This window comes from Helianthus annuus, chromosome 15 (genome assembly GCF_002127325.2).
Source record: "Helianthus annuus cultivar XRQ/B chromosome 15, HanXRQr2.0-SUNRISE, whole genome shotgun sequence".
Taxonomy (NCBI): domain Eukaryota; kingdom Viridiplantae; phylum Streptophyta; class Magnoliopsida; order Asterales; family Asteraceae; genus Helianthus; species Helianthus annuus.
Window position 1 is genome coordinate 3,616,343 of NC_035447.2, and position 21,593 is coordinate 3,637,935.

Consider the following 21,593-nt stretch of genomic DNA (forward strand, 5'->3'; position numbering starts at 1 on the left):
AATGAACTTTAATAAAAAAATTATTAAATGCCAAATGAGATGCCATGTGGCATATACATACAACATAGGGCTGCAAACGAATCAAACCTTCAGCGAACACTTCGTGAACCTTTCGGCGGGAAGTTCATTAATGTTCAAGCAACTGACACAAACAAAATTTTTTGTCCTTTTGGTTGTTAAATGAACGAACATGAACAGAGGGCACACTCGTTCATATATGTTCGTGAACGTTCGGTAACGTGTTCGTTCGTTTGTGTTTGATAGTCCATTAGGGTTTTTAATTTTTATATTTTATTTAAATACTTCAAAATTCCAACGAATAAATTATTTAATTAATATTAGTGTGTTGTACTACATACCTTTTAATATATGTTTTTTGGGTAAAGGGTTACCCCGGTAAATACCTTTTAATATATGTTCTTTCGTGTAATTGTGTTCATTTATGTTCGTGAATGGTTGTTTGTGTTCATTTATGTTCATGAACGTTTGTTTGTGTTCATGAATGTTTGTTCGTGTTCGTTACCTAAATCTAACGAACGAACACGAACATAGTCAGTTCCCTCAATGAACAAACATGAACAGAAAAATCTCGTTCTGGTAAGTGTTAATGAACAGTTCGTGAACATATTTACTTCCTTAACGAACTATGTTTGTGTTTGTTCACTTCGTATTCTAACTGTAGTTACATTTTTACCATAGGTGGATAAAGGAACAACTGCCATAGGTGGATAAAGGAACAACTGAAATCAGAAGGAGTTACTCCTGGTGAGGATGTATATATTATACTACGTCTAGATGGTCGTGTTCGAAGATCAGGGCGGGTTAGTTTTCGTATATAGCTTTTTTAATATTATTATTTTAATTTCAATGAATAATTTTTATATTCATAGTAACTGGCTTTTTGTTGCAAGCAAACCACTCTTGTTGGATAAAATGTTGAAAATTTCTGGGTTTTATACTTTTATTAACCGGTCAAAACGGCCTCAACAAGTCAAAGAAAGTTAAGGGACTAAACCACTAAAATACTGAAACTTATGGGTTGGTTTGCAATGAAAAGCAAAATACAATGGAAGAAGTTGATCACTTGTTAATTCTTGTTTGGGTTTTAAATCCGGATGAAACATGTTTGATGCAAAATTGAGTAAGATAAAGTAATATTTTCAAGGTGCATCTCTAATTCCAAACGAACACGAAAATATAATAATAACCAAAGGGGTATTTTTTCAGTTACAAAACAACTAATGAAGATTTCAAAGTTTTCTTTAAAAACATCAAAACTAAACATGCAAGTCCTCAAATGATAAATGCTAAATAAAACACGATTAAACAACCAAATCAATTTGTGTGACCATGATCCTTTACTTTGCCACCAAACATCACAATTGCGGTGTATGCTACGCAAATAACACCAAACGCTATAGTAAAGATCACGGCCACCTCATATGGCAAGAAAATCACGAACAATGTCGTAAAAAAAGATGTGGCGCACGTACACTTGCATAAAGTTGCCACGAATTTCCATAACCAATCCTCTTTGGGATCTTCGTCGTCGGCCTGTTTGTAGACTTCGTCCGTAACCAACCAAGAGAAGAACGAAAGAAGCAACAATATTACACTCGTATAGAACAATGTAGAAAAACCCTTCTCCGACCGAAGGAGATATAGGCCGACTAATATGGCTCCCCAAGCAATTTTGATGGATTTAACTTCATCTTTGTATGCGGACTTGAAAGAGGGTTCAGTGGACAAACTTACGGTACCGGATTCTGGTACCGTAATAACGAACGAGCCTGGCCCGGTAGGAGAAGCCGGCCTCCTAACTGTTTTCCTATTCTTTAGAAAACGTGATACTTTTTCAAACCAGATTTTGGATTTGTTTCTAATGCCGGTACCAGTGCCGGTGCCGGTGCCGGCAACCGAAACAGGAACATCAGGAGGAGAGACTTGTACAACAGGTGGTTGTTGTTCTCCACGTTCACTTCCACTTTCGATGTCAAGTGAAACGTACGGCTCTCCGGTTTGTCTAGTCATATTTGGGAAGAGTGATGCTAGTTGAAAATGATACCGTTGTTATGGGTTGTTCCGGTCGATCAAGAACCCTAATAAAGATGTATAAAACTGAAATTAGATGGCTAAAAATTCACCCCAGATCAAACAAAAGAAAACCCCATAACAAATCAATCATACGTAGAGAAAAAAAATAAAAAAATATTAACTAATTTAAGAACAAAAATGACAAACAAAAACAGAGTAAACAGATCAGAAAGAAAGCAACATTACCTTTATAAAGATTTGAAAGATATTGAAACAATGGAAGAAGAAGAAGATTATGATCTTTATGTAAGAAGAAGAAGAAGTAGAACAGAATATCAAGATTTGAAAAATGTTGAAACAATGGAGTGTTTGACCAGTGAAAATTGATCTTTCAGCTCTGGGTTTTTCTGAAACAAGATGAGACACTTGTCTTATGTAGGGGAGAAACAGTGGGATTTGAGGGGTTGTAGAGAGAGAAAGTTGGAGTGTGTGTGAGAGAGATAAGTGGTGGGTGAGGAGAAGGGGTGGAGTCAAAGATATAAGAACAACGGTGGTGACCGGTGGAGGGAGGCGCCAAAATCTATAATGTATATTAAAACAAAACATTTTGGTGCCACTTGTCATTAACTTAAACTATTGCTGGCCACGTGGCCTTTGATAAAACCCTTTCTTTCTCAATTGACCGCCAATTCCATTGTTCCCTTACGCATCTCTTCTTTTCCTCCATCTTTCTTAACCTAATTAATATCGATACCGTTTCACAATCATCTCTTCAACTTCATATGGAAACCACAATCAATCATCAATCAGTTGATTATACGAAACGCGAATTGGCTTCACCGTTTCCTTTCTTGATTATAAAACCCTAGATGTAAATCCAGAATCTTCATTCACGGATATAACAAGGAGGCTATACTCTCCGACGTTCATATTGTGGAAGATCTTCTTCAATCGGTTAGATGCATGTCCCTTGATCTTCTTTAATTCGTTAATAATATTATGTTACTATTTTTTATGCTTATATGTAATGTCATGGTGTATTTCAATAGATTCTTGTGATCTCTCGGTCAAGATGTTTTTTTATTGTTCTTCTCATAAACCGTAATTTTTTTGGGAAAAATTGTTATTTCATATGATTATTTTGATTTCTCGGTCAGATTTTGTATACTTATATTTATGGTGTATTCCTGGGGTTTGATACTGGTGGGATGTCACGAAAACACAGATTAATTGTTATTTTGTTTTAGGGTTTCACAAAAAAGGAATTTATTCTAAGCATGTATGTGTTGTTAGGTATGTTAACTGATGACAATTGACAGGTAAAATAGATATTTCTAAATGGCGAAATATGGATGTCAGGCCAGACACCAAATAGTGTAATATGTCAAAACGTTTTCAGTAAAGTTCATAGATGTCAGGCCAGACACCAAATAGTTGTAAAGGTTTTTAGTGATGGTTATTTAGTTAATTATGAGCTGAAAACATTATTGCTATCTTTATCCATATCTATGTTCCGATTTCTTCTTCGATAACATGACTTTTCATTAGTATTAATATTTAACTACAAATTGTAGTCTTAATTGGCAACACCAGCTTTGTAAAAACCCGAAGCCGAACCCGGACATCAAAACACTGTTTGTTGATCATTCTTGTGGGCAGTCGCAGCCAAACGGTGCACGGGCCCCATCACCAGTAACTAATCCATTAATGGGCTCTGTACCAAAGCCTGCAGGCTTTCCACCTCTGGGTGCTCACGGTGTAAGTGAAATTAGCCTATCGTTTACATTCATTTGAAGTTTTAACTAATATTATACATTTTTAAACCTGATTTATACATTTTTTTTCTTGCGTTCGAAGCCTTTCCAGCCTGCACCTGCACCTCTGCCATCATCTCTTGCTGGTTGGATGGCAAACCCATCTGTGCCTCATCCGTCAGTTTCTACAGTCCCTATTGGGTTCACCCCGCCTAATAACGCTGGTACGTATATCTTTAGCTCAATTAACTTTAGATAACAGTATCCTGATAGAGTGTGCAATGTTTCTGAATATGAATATAACAGCTGAATATGAAGCTTTGTTAAAGCGACCTAGGACTCCTCCCACCAACAATCCAGCTGTAGATTATCAAACAGCTGATTCTGAACACGTGATGAAGAGAACGCGCACATTTGGGATATCTGATGAAGTATGACACACTTTTCCTATTTTCATTGTTTCTTGATTGTCAAAGTTTTATTCTCCTTAATTTTTACATGTGTGTAAACCTACATTTTAGAAGTTAGATGCTATATTGATTATATAAATCCAACTTTTCCGTTTAAAAAAAAAATATATGTACGTGATTTTCCTTTTATGAAATATTCAAGTTAGTAATTACTAAAAGCTGATGCATATCTAATGTTCTTAGCAGGTCAATCATATGCCTGTAAACATGTTACCTGTTGCTTATATGGGTCAAAGCCATGGTCAAAGCTCTTACTCGTCTGATGATTTGCCTAAGACTGTGGTAATGACCCTAAACCAGGGGTCTGTAGTCAAAAGTATGGATTTTCATCCAGTACAGCAAATTCTGCTTCTTGGTTAGTGCTTACTTCCCATTTACTTTATATATCAAACATCTGGTCTTCTGTGACTTATTCTTTAAAGAATTATCAATGCTTGAAATTGGGTCCTTAGAAAAAGTACCTAATACACAACCTCTGTTTTTATTGTTTTTTGCCATATTTACAACAATGCCATACATGGTTTTTTTTTCTTTGTGTATTAAGCCCTTCAAATTTTAGCATTGCCACTTACACCCCCCGACTTTCTAGAAACTTTGTAAAATGTCATTTTGGTCCCCTCGAGTTTTACGTGCTTATTTTTATGTACGTTTTTTGTTGGTCTACGTTTTGTTCGGTAACGAGTCGGGTCAAATACAATACGTTTTCACTAGGCGGTATAAATTCGAGTTTTATTACTTTTCGACTCCGCTGCAACGCGTGGCACCATTCTTTAACGTATAAAAAACTATTTTCTTACGTTTTAAGTACGTTCCGTTATAAATCCAAGTTGGTTTACGTTTCAACAAAAAAATTCTCGGTAATAAGTCAGGTCAAATATAACACGTTTTCATGCTTATTTTCATGTGCGTTTTTAGATGGTCTACATTTTGACGTAAATTTTGTTCGAAAACGAATCGGGTCAAATATTTGACAATATAAGTTTTAGTTACTTTAAGTTTTGACGCCGCCGTAACGCGCAGCGGGTCAAAATACTAGATTACTTGATATATTAAACAACTGGCCTTCTGTGGCTTATTCTTTGAACAATTATTAATGCTTGAAATTGGTAAAATAATTTTATTTTTTGTTTATTTTGATTAATTTTAGTTGGAACTAGCAATGGAGACATCATCTTATGGGAAGTAGGTAGCAGGAAGAAGCTTGCCCACAAGAATTTACAAGCGCTTACAGGTTATATATAACTCAAACTTTGCGTTTATGAAGTTGAAAAAGTAGATACGACAAGATTATTTACGACTGTATCGAATGTCTATTGATGAGGAGGTGCTTTAAAAGGTATATACAAAATCTGGATAATGTTTATTAATATGGTTCAATATACTAATCCACCTTTTAATAGTAATATTGGCAATTGAGTTGTGATAATATTTGAGTGGTGAACTTGTCCATTGTTTGTTCACGCACAGTTAATGGAGTCTCTAAAGCTCATTGTCAAGCAATGACAACGGTTAGTCGATTAATTCATATTTTCTCATCTTTTTTCTCTCTAAAAAGCACCATCAATATTGGCAAACTCTCATGGTTAACCAGATAAAGTCAAAATCATTTTTTTGACGATTTAACTCAATAAGTTTTATAAGAGTGAGCGGTTTTGTAATACGAGTAGACCCAAATCAACTCATTTAGCCAACAAACATTGCCCAAATCAATCCATTTGTTGAAGAGCAGGTCATAATTTCCATGTGTAATCAATACTTTTTATATGCATGTGTTTTTTACTACACCTAGAAATGACTTCCACCAATATCATTTTTACTGAAGTTAAATTTTGCAATCTGCAACTATAAAAAAAAATTGCCAGTGGCACGATGGTATCTATACCATTAGCATAATATTGATTGATTATTTAAAAATTTATTAGGAATTGGAGATACTCTATGTGTGAGTTTACAAAAAATAATTTTTGTTTTTTTTTTATATAGATTGCAACTGGAAGTGCTATCAGTGTGCTCAACTTTACTGCAGTAAAGTAAAGTGGAATGCAATTCGGATCATTTTTTTTCACTGGGACAAGAGTTTTCGGATAAGTTGAACTACAGATATCTTTATTAAAATAAATCGTTGATAAGGATGGTAAACTTACGAATAAAACATCAAATATTGTATACAAAGAAATATATAGGGATTTGAAAACTGTAATTGTAATAGTTATCATTTTTCATTATTACATATAAAATGTAATTACTTATTGTAAGAAGTATTACAAATTATTTGTTATATCATTTGTCACATAAGGTTTATAGTATTTTCATTTGTTAAACCGCGTTTAACGCGGGCATTAACCCTATCACCTTACAAAGCTCATCTCATTGCCAGTATATATTACCTTATAAGCAGGGTCACTTCTTCCAGTGCAAGAATTCAGTAACTGATTCGTTGACCCGTTTATATATATGCCCTTCTTTCATTACAAAGCTCATCTCATTGCCAGTATATATTATATGTTTGTGTTAAGCCACCCGCGAAGCTCGCGGGATCTTAGGCTAGTTATTTATTTATATAATACTATAAATTTACAACATTTTATGGATGTATTGTGTATCTTGTACATATACATAGCTTAATTAATTAGCAATTTATTTATACATTAATGGTTGCATTCTATGTTTTGTGAATATCTTTTTTGTTTTTTTTATTAATTTAGTTTTTTTACTTTTACCCGTTGCATCCGAGAACATTGGTCTCGTACACAAACGAACACAAGCAAATAAAAACGAACGCAAACGAACATTTAACTTGAAAATAAAAAAAGAGTTAAATGCCATTTTAGTCACTGTGGTTTGGGCCATTTTGCCAGTTTAGTCCAAATGTTTTATTTTTAACCTGTGTGTCCAAAAAGGTTTCACAGTTGTCATTTTAGTCCACTGGGTTAACTTCATCCATTTTTTCTGTTAACGAGAAGGTCAATTGAGTCATTTTGTATGTAATTCTATTAACTAAAAGGGCAATTCTGCCATATAAAATGACCGAATTGGCCTTCTCGTTAACAAAAAAAATGGATGAATTTAACCCAGTGAGCTAAAATGGCAACTGTAAAACCTTTTTTGACCCACAGGTTAAAAATGAAACCTTTGGACTAAACTGGCAAAATGACCCAAACCACAGGGACAAAAATGGCATTTAACTCAATAAAAAAATAAAAACATTGTTACCCTTAAACATTGGATATAACTAAATAAATACAACCATCAAATGATAAATCAAAACACAAGAAGTTTACTACACTACTAAACGATGAATGAAGTTTAACTAAGTTACACATAATTATCTCCAAAAATGTTTTAGAATGTCCAAATTTTAGCTAACAAAGAAACAAATAGGGTTTCAAGTTTTTAATATGTTTAGATAAATGGTTTATTATTTATTATTTTTTTGATATAATCAAACGAACACGAACGAATGTAACCGAACATATTACCGAACGTTCACGAACATAGTCGAACAAACGACACCTGTGTTCGTGTTTGTTCGCTAAGCTAATCGAACGAATTTTTTTGTTCATGTTCATTCGTTAAGCTAATCGAACGAACATAAACGAACTTCCCGCCGAACGGTTCACGAATTGTTCGCTGAACGTTCGGTTCGTTTACAGCCCTAAATTTAACCCTTATGTACGGAATCAAATTGTAAAGGGTTTAAGAGGCAGCAAGTTAATCACACGAAGGGGTGCAAACGAGCTGAGCCAAGCTCTAGCCGATCAATTAACTTATGAGAGTTCGAGCTCGGCTCGTTTATTATATATTAATGAACATATTAAATAACAATTGTATAAATAATAGACCCGTTTAGGCTCGCGAGCTCGATAAGTGAAGCTCGGGTTCGTTTACTAAACAAGCATATTTTTAGGTTCGGATTTGGCTCGTAAATAAGCTCGATAAGGCTCAATGAGCCTGGCGAGCTTCACATGCCAGGCTTGAGCTCGATAACTAAACGAGCTTAATTTTAGGATCGAACTCGGGCTTGATAACTAAACGAGCTTAATTTAGGTTCAAACTCGGCTTGAGCTCGTTAAGGTTCAGCTCGTTTCGAGCTTTTTCTTGAGCAGCTTGCGAGCCACTCGGCTCGTTGGCACCTCTACGAATAATATGGCGTTTTACTCAAAACTGTATGATGTGTTGAAAACGCGTAGATATGCGAATTTTATGGACCACTGGGGATAGTGCGTAATAGACGAATAGTGAGCTCTAATATTACTATGTGCCTGAACATGTGTTCCTTTTTAATTTAATGCGAAAACATTGTGACAAATGACAAATAACCGGTAATTCCATACAATCTAATAACTATTTTTATTTCATAATCTCGTGCATTTAGCGTAATTTAGTTACGTAACTGTGTCGTATATTAGATAACATGGTTAGGACAAGAAAACAATGATATAACATATGTTGGTTTTCGTCGTGTCGTGAAAGCAATTAAACTATGTCCTGAAAATGTTGGTAGAAAGTGTTGCGTTCACTATTCACAGTTACACTATTTATTACAGCAAAATCGTGAAAACAGAACGAAACAATGAAAAACGACACACGAATGACATAACTGAGTCCATATATATATATATATATATATATGGTAGGGTTCTAGAGTGAACAAGGGTTAAGTTGTGAACAAAGTGAACAAATCCTAGCCATTGGTTTTGTTAGATCTTTAGATTAGATTTTAAATCAATTTATTAATTATGTATTTAAATATAATAGGTATTATTAATAGGGGGTTATTTTAGTCAAATTACCAACATTTAAATATGGAAACAAGTAACCATTAGTTAGGATTTGATACTGAGATATATCTCCCCCCGTAATATTAGTTGCTATCTATCAAATTGTAACTAAATAGCCTTGAATCTAGAAACTTTTCAGAAAAGTGTCTTTGAAAAACCCCTAAACGGCGACCAGAAGATTCAAGAAGGAGAATCAATCCGGCGACGGTAGAGAAGTTAGGGTTGACGAAAGTAAGTTTATACTACATTACACTGATTGTTGGTGAATGTTATTGTTAATTTCGGTTAATTTTTTATAAGCGAAGAGTTAGGGTTTGTTCAATCTGTTAGTTTCGAATCAATATGGTGGTGTGTTATATGTTTAATACAACGATGTTCATATAATAATGTAATTTTTGATGATTTTTCAATCGATTTCATGATAACATTGTGCCGGCTGAATGTGGGTTATGAATCGGTTGTTCGACGGTGCACTCTGTCGCCAGAAATTCTGATTCTAGCCATGGTTTGGGGGATGAAGATGTTCTTCTTATGTTGGTCATAATTTTCCGGTGTACACATGCGGTTACAGTAGTTGTTGTGTACATCAATCTTAGGTACACAAGTGTAGATGGATTTGGTTATATTGTACAGCAGTTGTATTTGTGTGTGTATGTCAGTTTTTTTCATAGGAAAAAGGTAAAAAAGATAACTTTGGGTTTTTAATGATGTTAAGAAAAAGATTAAAAAGTACACATATGTACAGGGTGTAAAATCGTTGATGTACTCATGTGTATAGCGTTCATAAGAGTTTCGAATTTTAGTTCCTTGAATGCTATTGATTTGGGTGAAAGTATAAGAATGGACACATGTGTATTTGTTGAATGTTAATTTTCTGAATGCCAATGTATAAGTGTGTACTCATGTGTATATTGATGTTAAGCTGATTTGACCTAGGTATGATCAGTACACTGCAATTTTTTTGAACCATATATTAGTTTTGTCCTGTGTACACATGTGTATATACATTTTATTCAACTAAGTAAATCTGTGTACTCATATGTATGTTCCTTGGTACACATTTGTGTACTATGTATGGTCTGGTGTACACTTATGTATTAACTGGGTTTAAGATTATTATAAAGTTCAGGTTTTGTACATTTGTGTATTAACAGTATGTAATTGATTCAGGTGTTAAAATGGCTAATGAAAAAACATGGCATAATGTTACATTTGTTGATGGAGCAAAATTGATGTGCTCCCATGCTAACACGCTCCAGGATCATAAGATCATAATGGCTGAAGTATGTTGTGAAGATGTGAGTGCTCCCATGCTAACACGCTCTGCGATCAAGTAATGGCTGAAGCGGTTGCATACAACGTGGCGAATATGTTTAATATTTAAAACGCTCCATGTAGAGAACAATATGTTTATGACAATTTTTTTTATTTTAACCATATGTGGTTACGTGGTTAGCTTGGTTTTTGTTTTTATGATGGAAACTGGATGTTTGGTTTAGTTTTATTCTAGTATTGGATTAATTTTTGTGGACTAACTATATATGTGTAAATCCATCAATACTTTTATTACCTCAATTAATAAGAAAACATCTCTGCTTGTTATTATAACCTGTACAGACCACCATTTTACAATTGACCCATTCAAGAATCTCTAAAGTACATCTGTGTACTTAACTAGAATAAAACTAAAACAACCATCCAAACAATCAACCTGGTGTACACCTGTGTATCGACTGCTTATACACATGTGTACAAAGTGTACAACCTTTTGTTCAGCCCAACTGTTGAATTGATCAAATTACCAGACCCGAATACCCAATCAAAGAATTATGAAGTTTTGAACACCCCATCATTACATATGGTTTATATTTATAAAGCTGAGATGTGAGTTCAATTAAGGTAATGTATTCACCTACACAATGCACCCATCAAAGCTATTCTTCAAATGGGTGGAAAAACACCTAAAACTCTAAAACCTAAACCCAAAGCGCTAGTGCAATCGCGCAGGAGCTTAAAAAGACGAATTTCCCCTTCGCCATCCAAGTGTTGCTCTACCGTCATGTTCTGCATCATCTCATAACGTATGATCCTGTTGATCACGACGTAAATAATTTATGATAATGTGGATTACAAAAATATTGATATATCGGGAACTGAAGGGTAAATTTGGAAATTAGTCGACAAAAGTGTACCAGATCATCTAGGCGAGGCTCCACAAGAACATAAAGTGGTACCCCATTGAGCTTCCAATTACCCTGTTAGAAACAAGAGGTTTATATTTATCATCCATTTACCACCATAAATACAAACAAGTAAACTACCAGATTGATTATAGCTGGGAAAAGTTATTAGCGAATAGATCTAATAATAGTATGCGAAGCGGAACAAATTTGGCAAACTGCAAGATTTATGGGTACCTGGCAATTTTCACAGGTTGCGAAGCGGAACAAATTTGGCACCAAAAGTTAGTGCAATTGGAGGACCAAATATATACCTTCTAGCTTCAACTCCTGCACATTAGAATCTTACAGTGAGAAAAACTCTATAATTAGTAACAAGAAACAAGTTTTAGGACTATTTCTTAGTATCCAAATAACTAAATAAACTTATATTTTTAACATAAAAAACTTTTAACAACCTAACTTTCTGATGAACAGCCTAACATCGCATAAAAACAGAGCAAGATCGCATATAAACATTTTTGTGGTTGAAAATCGGATGATTAAACAACTATGACAACTTCAATCTGATATTTATACACCCGATGAACGAAACCCTAACTTTCCGATTTCTTATAATTAAAAAGAAGTACCAAGCATACACAACTGAAAACGATGTACTGAATGTAAACTTACCACTGCAGATGGTGTAGATAGAGAACGAGATTGATGTTGATGATGATGATCTGATGATGTTCTAAAACCAAATCGAAGTGTAGGGAGAGAACAAGATTGATGTTGATGATGGTGATCTGATGATGTTCTAAAACAAAATTGAATTGTAGAGAGAGAACGAGGTTGATGTTGATGATGATGATCTGATGATGTTCTAAAACAAAATCGAAGTGTAGCTAGAGAACAAGATTGATGTTAAAAAAGATCACGTAAGATATGCAGGGAAATAGGAATTGTAACTGCAATTGGTTTTTGGAAAGGACTTAAAAAAATAATTTATTTAATTACAATCTTGCCCTTTTTATCAAGAATTGAAACCAATGGTTGAGATTAGTTCACAAGGTTCACAACCAAAGATGTTGTTCACTCATGATCCCTATCCTATATATATATATATATATATATATATATATATATATATATATATATATATATGAAAACACAAATATGAAATCACATCTTGCAAAAATACATAACTTTCCGGTACAACGCCCCTAAATACAAAATCGTTCGTTATGCTAAAAATAAAACTATTTTAACTCGTCCGAACTTGTAACACCCCAAAATTTGTATGTGCTATTTAATAAAAGTTAATGATGAATAAGTAAGAATAGATTATAAGCCATTAATTATGCAAACACCAAACTTGAGGGACGAAAATGGAAAAGTAGGAAATGTATAATATTAAAACTAAAATTAACACACACACTTTAGTAAATGTGTGTGTGTGTGTGTGTTCGATCTGGGCAAAGGAAAGAAAGGGAAAAACCCTCAAACATCTCAATTCCTCAAAATTAAAGTGATGATTGGCTAAATGTTACTGCATGGGTTAAGAATTTCGACCACCTAAGTGTTCTCATCAACAAGTAGAATTTTATGATTTAATGATTTTGATGAAATGGGTTATGTGTAATCCGTGAATGTTTATTGAAATTGAGTAGAAATTCTAGATAATATGAATATATAGAAGTTATAATATGCTTAATATCGATTATGTTGATGCTTTGGGGAAAAACCCATTTGTAGTAGTAGTTGAATGAAGATGATGATGATTAAATGTGTTATGTTATATAAAATTTTGATGGATGAAGTTAGATGTTGTAGGATGTTGTTAAATGAACCTAATTAGAATGAAAGTTATGTGATATTTGTTGCATTAATGATTTTGATATGAAATGGTAAGCTTATGCACAAGGTACTTGTACATTATGCTTTGTAAATAGTACGCACACAACATGTTCGATGAAATGCCTAGGCTGATTAAGTTATCATTTGAGCATGAAATTCTTGTTGAATTGATGAATTAGTATTATAATGAGATTTGTATGCGGATAATTAACGTTAGAATTGTCACACCCCTTTCTGCGGCGGAAGCACGAGGTGTGATCATGAAAGGTTCTCATTGCATACGGAGGTAAACATACTATATGCTCGAAAATAACTTTAAACATTACATTACCGAAAACATAAGTCAAGTGTTCACAACACATGATAGCATATTGTTTTAAAAGTTACAACTTTATTTAGCGATAAACAAAGCGACATCCACGAGCATAAGTGGGACCACGCGCACATCCATCTTAGTTACCTGAAATACATGTGAGTTTTGGAAAAACATCAACATAATGTTGGTGTGAATTCATGCAGTGATTGTTTTTGAATGTTTAATATCCTTGAATGAAAATATAGTATAAAACTTGTAGAATGTATGTTTGAATGTAACTTGTAAAACGTATGTACAACTGGGTACTATGACTGTTTGAATGTGTGAGATTGCTAGTGGTTTGCAAGGCCACTAACATATGTCACGACATAGGAAGCCACCAAACCTAGGCATTTTTGTCGACTTGACTGAGACACAGAAGCACTCATTGGTAGAAGTAGGCCAAGAGTGGGGTTGCCTGAAACCCATTAGATCTAACCTTTTGTTCCGCGGTCTGAATGTATACGTTGATTAATGGTGCTTATGGTACCCTATTCGAGACATGGTCTGGAATGTTTCACTTGAATGTTTTTGTACCCATGAATGTTTCACTTGAATGTTTTTGTACCCATCATAACATATGCAAACAATATTCAATTTGTGACATGTATTTCACCCCCGAAGTGTAAAACAAAAACAGTTAGAGAAAAGGGGGAGCATGAACTCACAACTTTGCGTTCCTGTGCGTCGTAAACTTCACCGGGTTTGCTTAATTAACGTCGTAACCTATACGCGTTTTCTTAATGTTAGTCACTAGACTTGCGTCGCACAAGTTCAGTCACTCACTTTTGTGTATATTTTTCTTGTGTTAAAAATATTTTATATTTTTAACTAAATGTCTTACTTATATTATTTTCTCACAAATAAATATAAGTCTTTTGTGTTTTGCACTTTGCACCCGAATTATGTGTCTTGTATATTGTATGTGTATTTTCATGTTTATACTCCTCATGAGTATTTAGTGTATTTTTACGTCTTAATACGCTAGTACGTATAACACATACTATATACACTTAGCACAAAAGTTGGTGATAAAATAATATATATTTTTCTCTCAAAAATATACATACTTATATCCATTTTTATTCTTGAAAAAATCCTCATTTCTTATTACCAAAAATTAGGGAAACCTTGGTAATACTCTTAAATACGTTTTTAGGGAATAAGTTTCTCAAAAACTTATATTTTCTTCTAAGTGTCAAAATTTATAAAAATTTTGACAGAGTTTCCTCTAAAAATGGAGGTTTCCCATGTTTTCAAAACATGTGTTTATTTTCTTTTAAATCGTCATTAATCACCCACAACAATTATCAACAATAATCATCACAACAATCACTAATTTTTTCCATTTCATGAACTTGCATATTTACAAAAATGTGTAGTAATTTACTAGCACATTTAGTAAGTCTTGTTATCTTTAAAAATAAGTTTAATATCTTAAAAACTTTATTTTTAAAGAATATGAAGTTCCACAACTTCTAGTCGGTTTTCACGAAAATTATTTCTTTGTTAAAACTTTTGTTACACAAGTGTCCACTCACTTGTTTGTTCACAAAAATCACTTTTGTTTGTGTAAGATCCGGTTTAGAACATGTGATTTCTTTCGACGCTTGGTCTTTCGAAAATACCTCTTGTAGATACATAGATCGGCTAGTTTTAAACACTATTTCACAAGTAAAACGCTTTTACACAAGTTCATGATTCGTGTGTGGTAGAGTTTCACCCTTTAACCCTTGTTTCATTCAAAACAACCTTATGTCATGATTCATGATCATGACCAACCCGGGTTAAACGATGATCCGAGCTACCACAACATAGATCGGGTCTAGATAACCCCACAAATCAAATACTACAACATTTACACATCATGTGAGCTTTTATCCATCATTTAAGTGTCTTTTAGTAGACTTTAATGTATCAAATTGCAAGATTCCAAGTTTTAACCGTTATCTATCATATTAACCACTCTAGATTAGTTCAAGAATGTGTTTTAAGTAACTCACCACTAGCTCGAGGCTAGGGAAGAATCTAGACGCGAATGTGGTGGATAAAAGCTAGAGAAAAAGGTCCTTCGAGCTCCGAGTGCACCAAGCCTCCTAATACGTGATCCTTGATGCTTGGGTATGCTTGGAATGGCTTGAACAAGGCTCAAAAAATTGATGGATGATTAGGGATGTTTGGCCGTGAGCTTTCTAGAGGGAGAGAGGAGAGTTGTTTGGTGTGGTGAAGTGTGAAGGTTCATATGTGCTATCTCAAGGTATTTATAGACATTCCATATGGCATATTCCTAGCATATTCCTAGCATATTCTTGGAATATTCCTAGCATATTCCTGGCATATTCCTGGAATATTCCTAGCATATTCCTGGCATATTCCTGGAATATTCCTAGCATATTCCTGGAATATTCCTGGCATATTCCTAGCATATTCCTGGAATATTCCTAGCATATTCCTAGCATATTCCTGGAATATTCCTAGCATATTCCTGGTATATTCCTGGAATATTCCTAGCATATTCCTAGGTTTTCTGCATTGTCTGCGTTTTGCAGTGTAAGCACTGTGTCGCGTAGGAACACACGGTACGCGCTTAAACATGAAAAAAAAATAACGTTTTTAAGCGTTTTAACTTAATTTTTTTTTTCAACACGAACCTGATTAAAATTAAATTTTAATCATAACAGAATATTTGTGGGATTAAATATTATCCGGGCGGCCATCAACGTTCGTTTCGCAGTTTTGTCGTAATTAGTTCTGCTCTTAAAGTGTGTTTCGGGTGCTTTTAGTGCTTACTTTTGCTTTCGCAATGTCTATAAATTAAACCCTTATATGTATTCTTGGGTTTTAATGTATTCTTGTCGTAGGACCTACACCTAGGCCTCCATTCTAATGTCTGACTGCTTTCTGCAGTTCTGTTGACACATTGTGTCTTACCGGTGAGTTTGCTTAGTATTTTTTTTTTGACGCAACGCTCTCGATTGCATGAAGCAATATTTTGTAGTATACAACGTGCATGAATTCACTTGTTTAACATGTGTTCAGACATTGCTGACAATTAAGCACATAATTGTAGTTATTAAATAATAATTAAAGTGTACGGAAGTTACCGGTTTGGTGCCAGTTGTCACAAGAATAAACAATTGAAGTGTGCGTATGAAATGAATTATTATGAATGCTAAGGGTAAGATGATGTAACACATAGGTGCCGAGAAGGAAGAAAGCTCAAGCCATAACAAAGCACAAGCAACACAAGCCCATGGTAAGTTCATATGAACTTAATTCTCTTTTATCTAGTTCTACGGATAATAGTTAGTAAATAAATAGTAGCATTGAGTTGTATGTTTGTTTATGATAAAAGTTTTGATATGTTGAATGTTAGAAAAATGGTTAAGTAGCAAGATTGTATCGGATGCATATTAACCACGCAAGTAGTACTAAAAATCGTTCGGAAAGTAGAATGTGAAATGGCTTAGTAATGACTTGTTGTAAACGGGTAAAAAATGATAAAGTTATGTCAAGTATGTAAGATAAAGTTTTCCGTTGTAAACGGAATGATTTAGACTTGTATGATGAATAGCTATGTTGTTTGAGTATGGACCCATTATTAATGGGTCGAATGGATGTATGTATGATTGTTTGTGATGTTGGAATGAATTAACGGAAATAATGTCAAACGAGAAGAGTGTTTCACACAAGGAATGTCAATTAATGGCTAAAATTGCAAATGGGTTGAATAAAAGTATGTAATGAATGTTATGGATTTTTGTTTGGTATTATGAACTAACGAATGTTTGATGTTGTGTATGATAGGTAAATCTCATGGTTGATTGCGGCGCGCTCGAACCGAACATACACTATATTGCCCACTTATGCGCTTCCGGTTCAAGTCATCTTTTGAAATGGGTCAAAATCATTTTGTGTAGTAAATGTTAAACTAATATCTAGGATGATCGTAGTAGTTTGAAGTTTAAACTTTATTTTGGATAGTCTGGATAGAATGTTTTGGTGAAATGTGTATGGTTTTAATTTTAGCATCTTTTGAAAAGTGTCGTAGAATGTATTTTGAATGATTTTGTTAAAAAGTAGGAAATCGTCTACTTTACGAATGGGTCATGCCAAAATTTTTGTAAAATTTGTACGATGTTTTGTTTTATTTGTCGAATGTTAAAAATGGGCGCCACAGAACTAATAATTTAGCATTTCCGAGACTCCGGAATGATGACAAATGATAACAAATACATGAAAACAATGAGGATATTAATGGAGTGTCTGAAACATAAGCTTTTTGCGCTGCGTTGCAACCCCCACAACTTGTCCGTTTTTGAACCCACCAGCTAGTAAATAAAATTCAGACACCAAAACAACCAAATGGAAGACATGGCGAACTAGTTAAGTTTATTTTGGGACTCGCAATCACTTCATGCATCGTTTGATGGGGGAATAACAACTTCAAAAAAAATGCGACAAACCTTCGTCAGTACGGCGCAAAAGTGTCGTTTACTAGCCGACGGCCAAACGGAAACCATCTAAGGTGTCAAAATACCATTTTTGCTAGTGAACCAGTTAGTTAATGATGATTAACATTCCGAATCCCTAATTATCCCCTAATGGTGCAATTAAACCCCTAACCACCATACTTTGATTAATAATCAAAATATCTAGATTTTTAATAACTTTTATAAAAAAGTTACACTTTACCCCCCCCCCCTTTTATAAAATCGGTCAAAGTGGGTCCCACCCACTAGATATTTGGTTGAAATATGAGATTTCAAGTATGGTGTAGGTTATGTGAAGCATGGACTTGAAACATGATAGACTTTGAATATTATAACAAGTAACCATCATCATTCGTTATCATTTTCACAATATACTTCAAAGACAAAAACCTCCATAACCTTCCCCTAACTCACGGCTCCAAGAGCACACCAAGAACCCACAAAAAATCATCAATGAACTCCTCATTTTTACCCTAATCTAGCCATTACAAGAACATACAAGCATGGGTTAAGCATGAGGATGCATTAGGGAGTTCTTTCGGAGCTTAATCACTTCTTAATCACCTTGTTTAGCTTGTGAAAAGTTGTAAGCTCTCTTTTAACCATATTTATGCTTCTTAATTAGTGCAGTTTACAAAAGTACAAGTTGATTATCTTGAAGATTATGAAAAAGTTAATCAAAAACACTAATCTCAAACTTAATAATCTACTAATCATAACTTATTATGTGATTATTTGTGTAGATTAGTGTAACTAGTTAAGGTAATCTTGTTGATTATGTTGGTTTTGTTAAGATTAGTGGTTTAAAGACTAGATTTATGATGATCTTGTGGTTTATATCATGTAGTAATTTAGATTAGTGTTAATCTTGCCATGTTACACTTAAAAATGTGATTTAAACATATGTATGTTTAAATCACACAAGATTATCAACTTCAAAGATCATGAGCATTATGTATGTAAACTTGATTAGTGGTTCTTGAAAGATAAAACACAATAGTGAACTTGAATCAAGGCTTTAAAAACACCAATAACTTGGTTTTTAACATAAAACAAGTTTATGTAATGATATTTATAAAAAGTGTTGATATAAAAGTCTTGGTAATTTTTAGTAAACTTGAAATATGAAGACTTCGGAATTTTAAAAAGTGAAAAACAAGTATAATCAAGTTTATGTAAATAATTAACTTGAAAAATGGTTAACTTTAAAGTCTTGAAAGTTTAACCAAAGTAATGCTCATGAGAAGCTTTGAAGGAATGAATGTGATTATTATTGTAAATATGATCTTTGTGAATTTGGTAAATTGTGGTGATTTGGAAAATTGTTTAGATGATTTAAACGCGTTTTGAAAACGTGGGAAACGCCATAGTTTAGGGAAACTATGACGAAATTTTCTAAAATCATAATAATGATTAAACGGGGATTAAAGTGTGATTAAAATGGTTAATCGCACTTAAGGATTTTTAATCATGATTGGATAAACTTTTTGGTAAAAGTTTAAGTGTTAAAACACTTAAATAAATTTCTAAGCACTTATAAGGACTTTTTATAAGTTAAAAGAAGAAACTTATTATTATATATATTTTTAGGGAAATATATATACTTAGAAGACTCATCAAGGTGTATATATTTTGTGTTAAGTGTATGTATTTAGATTTATTAGGGTGATCTAAATAATACACAAAGGATACTAAGAAGAATACTTGAAAGATAACAAGTATAAATACCACATAAATACATATACACAATATCCTCATATAACCAAGAAATGCTAATTAATAGAATACATAAAATTCATTTATATGATGTCCCAAACAGACTAAACGGAAGAGCGGATAATACGGGTGACGGACAAAAAATACAAGAATATATATTCCTAAGAAATAAATATATTTCGACCGACCAAATAAGACATATAACCAAAACGGTCAATAAAGGAATTTATAACATCCGACAACGACAAAACAGGCGTATCGCCATCACTAGAGGTTACTACGACATGTAGGCGACTACGAAGACACGTCTAAAAATAGGATAGTTTTAGACACGTAACGGATGTATATTTTGCCGATAACCAAATCCGGAAAGTTGAAAAGTAAGAAATTACTAAGTATTTTTATAAGGAAAATAACACATTAAAAATCCTATACTTAGTGAATTTTTATAAAAATGCAAGATTATTAAAATTATGGACTCATAAAATTCAATTTGGGCTAGGCCCAATTACTTGAATATATGGGCATGGCCCAATAACAACTAAAACATGGCATGGCCCAATAACATTAATTCATGGGCAAGAGCCCAATAACCTTAATTCATGGGCAAGGGCCCAATAACACTAAAACATGGGAAATGCCCAACAACACTAAAACATGGGCATGGCCCAATAACATTAATTCATGAGCAAGGGCCCAATACCATTAATTCATTGGCAAGAGCCTAATAACATTAATTCATGGGCAAGGGCCTAATAACATTAAAACATGGGCAAGACCCAATAATATTAAAACATGGGCAAGGCCCAATAATATTAAAACATGGGCAAGGCCCAATGATATAAAAGACATGGGCTAGACCTAATGACATAAAAACATGGGTTATGCCCAATAACATAAAAGACATGGGCTAGGCCCAAAGATATGGATTAGGCCCAATCACATGGGCTAGGCCCAATCACATGGGCTAGGCCCAATTACATGGGTTCGCCCCAAGGACACGCGTGCGAAGCACGAGGACATGTGAATAGTTAATCACTTGAACAATCAATTGAAGAAACAATCGATTAGTTCTGGCCCATCACAACGCCTGGGGTGCACAAGCTAGGCAATGCAGCAAACGCTTTCTCGCCTAAAAGAATCCCCTAAATTGTCGCTTCTCGGAAAACACTCGCCTTATGCTACCAGCAACGCAAGACCTTGCACCTAAGGCACACTTTTTTTAAACCAATATCATAATACAAATAAACGATCAAATCTCATATTCTCTATAACAACAAAACCAAGATAGGGAATAGTGGTTTACAACAAGCTGAGGAAATGGGCGGTGCCTTTTTTCCGATTGTATATTTATTTGGCACTTTCTTATTGGTTCGGGTATATTACGATTTTACCCCCATTTTAAAATTACAAGTTTGCCCTATGTTTAAAGTTACAGTTTTGCCCCTGGTTAAAAATTACAGTATTGACATCGCTTTAGGTTTTGGTAAATTACGATTTTACCCCATCCAAAAATTACAATTTTGCCCTTAGTTAAAAATTATAGTATTGCCATCGTTTTGGTTTCTTTAAAAGGTGTGTGGGGGGAATAGAGTCATGCTACTGCATGGCACTCCCATATTGGTCCGAGTATGTTACGATTTTACCCCCAAGTTAAAAATTACGAATTTGCCCCTGTTTAAAATTACGATTTTGCCTATGGTTCAAAGTTACAGTATTACCATTGCTTTATCTTTTGGCAAATTATGATTTTAACCCAGTCAAAAATCACAAATTTTTCCCTTACTTCAAAATTACATTATTGCCATCATTTTAGTTTTTTTAGCGAAAGTGTTTGTTTTAATTGGTTGACTCGATTTAATTTTTCTTTCGTGTCAATGAGCTGCTTAACACTCGCTCATTAATCCTGATAAATTACAGTCTTGGCCCGAACTCAAAATTATGATTGCCATCGTTTTAGGTTTTTTT

General features: G+C 33.9%; 2 protein-coding genes and 1 long non-coding RNA gene across 5 annotated transcripts; 1 reads left to right on the top strand and 2 right to left on the bottom strand.

Moving 5' to 3' along the window:
• Positions 1-1,197: 1,197 nt before the first annotated feature.
• Positions 1,198-2,558, bottom strand: LOC110914196. The gene is made up of 2 exons (XM_022159007.2): positions 2,281-2,558; positions 1,198-2,099 (listed from the first exon to the last, which is right to left on the bottom strand). The coding sequence occupies exon 2, from the start codon at positions 2,029-2,031 to the stop codon at positions 1,336-1,338; it is 696 nt and encodes a 231-aa protein (XP_022014699.1). The 5' UTR covers positions 2,032-2,099; positions 2,281-2,558; the 3' UTR covers positions 1,198-1,335.
• A 166-nt stretch (positions 2,559-2,724) lies between these two features.
• Positions 2,725-6,563, top strand: LOC110910137 (topless-related protein 4). Of its 3 annotated transcripts, none has more exons than XM_035984092.1 (8): positions 2,725-2,988; positions 3,609-3,792; positions 3,892-4,012; positions 4,095-4,219; positions 4,445-4,613; positions 5,406-5,594; positions 5,726-5,766; positions 6,242-6,563. In XM_035984092.1, exons 2-6 carry the CDS (start codon positions 3,742-3,744, stop codon positions 5,498-5,500), a joined length of 561 nt encoding a protein of 186 aa, XP_035839985.1. In that variant the 5' UTR covers positions 2,725-2,988; positions 3,609-3,741; the 3' UTR covers positions 5,501-5,594; positions 5,726-5,766; positions 6,242-6,563. The 3 variants fall into 3 exon arrangements, with proteins under 3 accessions (XP_035839985.1, XP_035839984.1, XP_035839983.1); XM_035984090.1 differs by having other exon boundaries at positions 2,726-2,988; positions 4,442-4,613; XM_035984091.1 differs by lacking the exon at positions 5,726-5,766 and having other exon boundaries at positions 4,442-4,613; positions 6,242-6,531.
• Positions 6,564-10,905: 4,342 nt separating this feature from the next.
• Positions 10,906-11,543, bottom strand: LOC110914217. Its single transcript, XR_002578450.2, has 3 exons — positions 11,457-11,543; positions 11,232-11,294; positions 10,906-11,128 (listed from the first exon to the last, which is right to left on the bottom strand). It is a non-coding gene; the product is annotated as an uncharacterized LOC110914217 (long non-coding RNA).
• Positions 11,544-21,593: the final 10,050 nt, after the last annotated feature.

What these genes read in the sequence shown, in the direction of transcription:
- LOC110914196 (XM_022159007.2), bottom strand. Translation starts at nt 2,031, where the DNA reads ATGACTAGACAAACCGGAGAGCCGTACGTTTCACTTGACATCGAAAGT.
- LOC110910137 (XM_035984091.1), top strand. Translation starts at nt 3,742, where the DNA reads ATGGGCTCTGTACCAAAGCCTGCAGGCTTTCCACCTCTGGGTGCTCAC. An exon ending in CACCCCGCCTAATAACGCTG is followed by an intron (nt 4,013 to 4,094) that starts GTACGTATATCT and finishes TGAATATAACAG; the next exon opens with CTGAATATGAAGCTTTGTTA. An exon ending in ACAGCAAATTCTGCTTCTTG is followed by an intron (nt 4,614 to 5,405) that starts GTTAGTGCTTAC and finishes GATTAATTTTAG; the next exon opens with TTGGAACTAGCAATGGAGAC.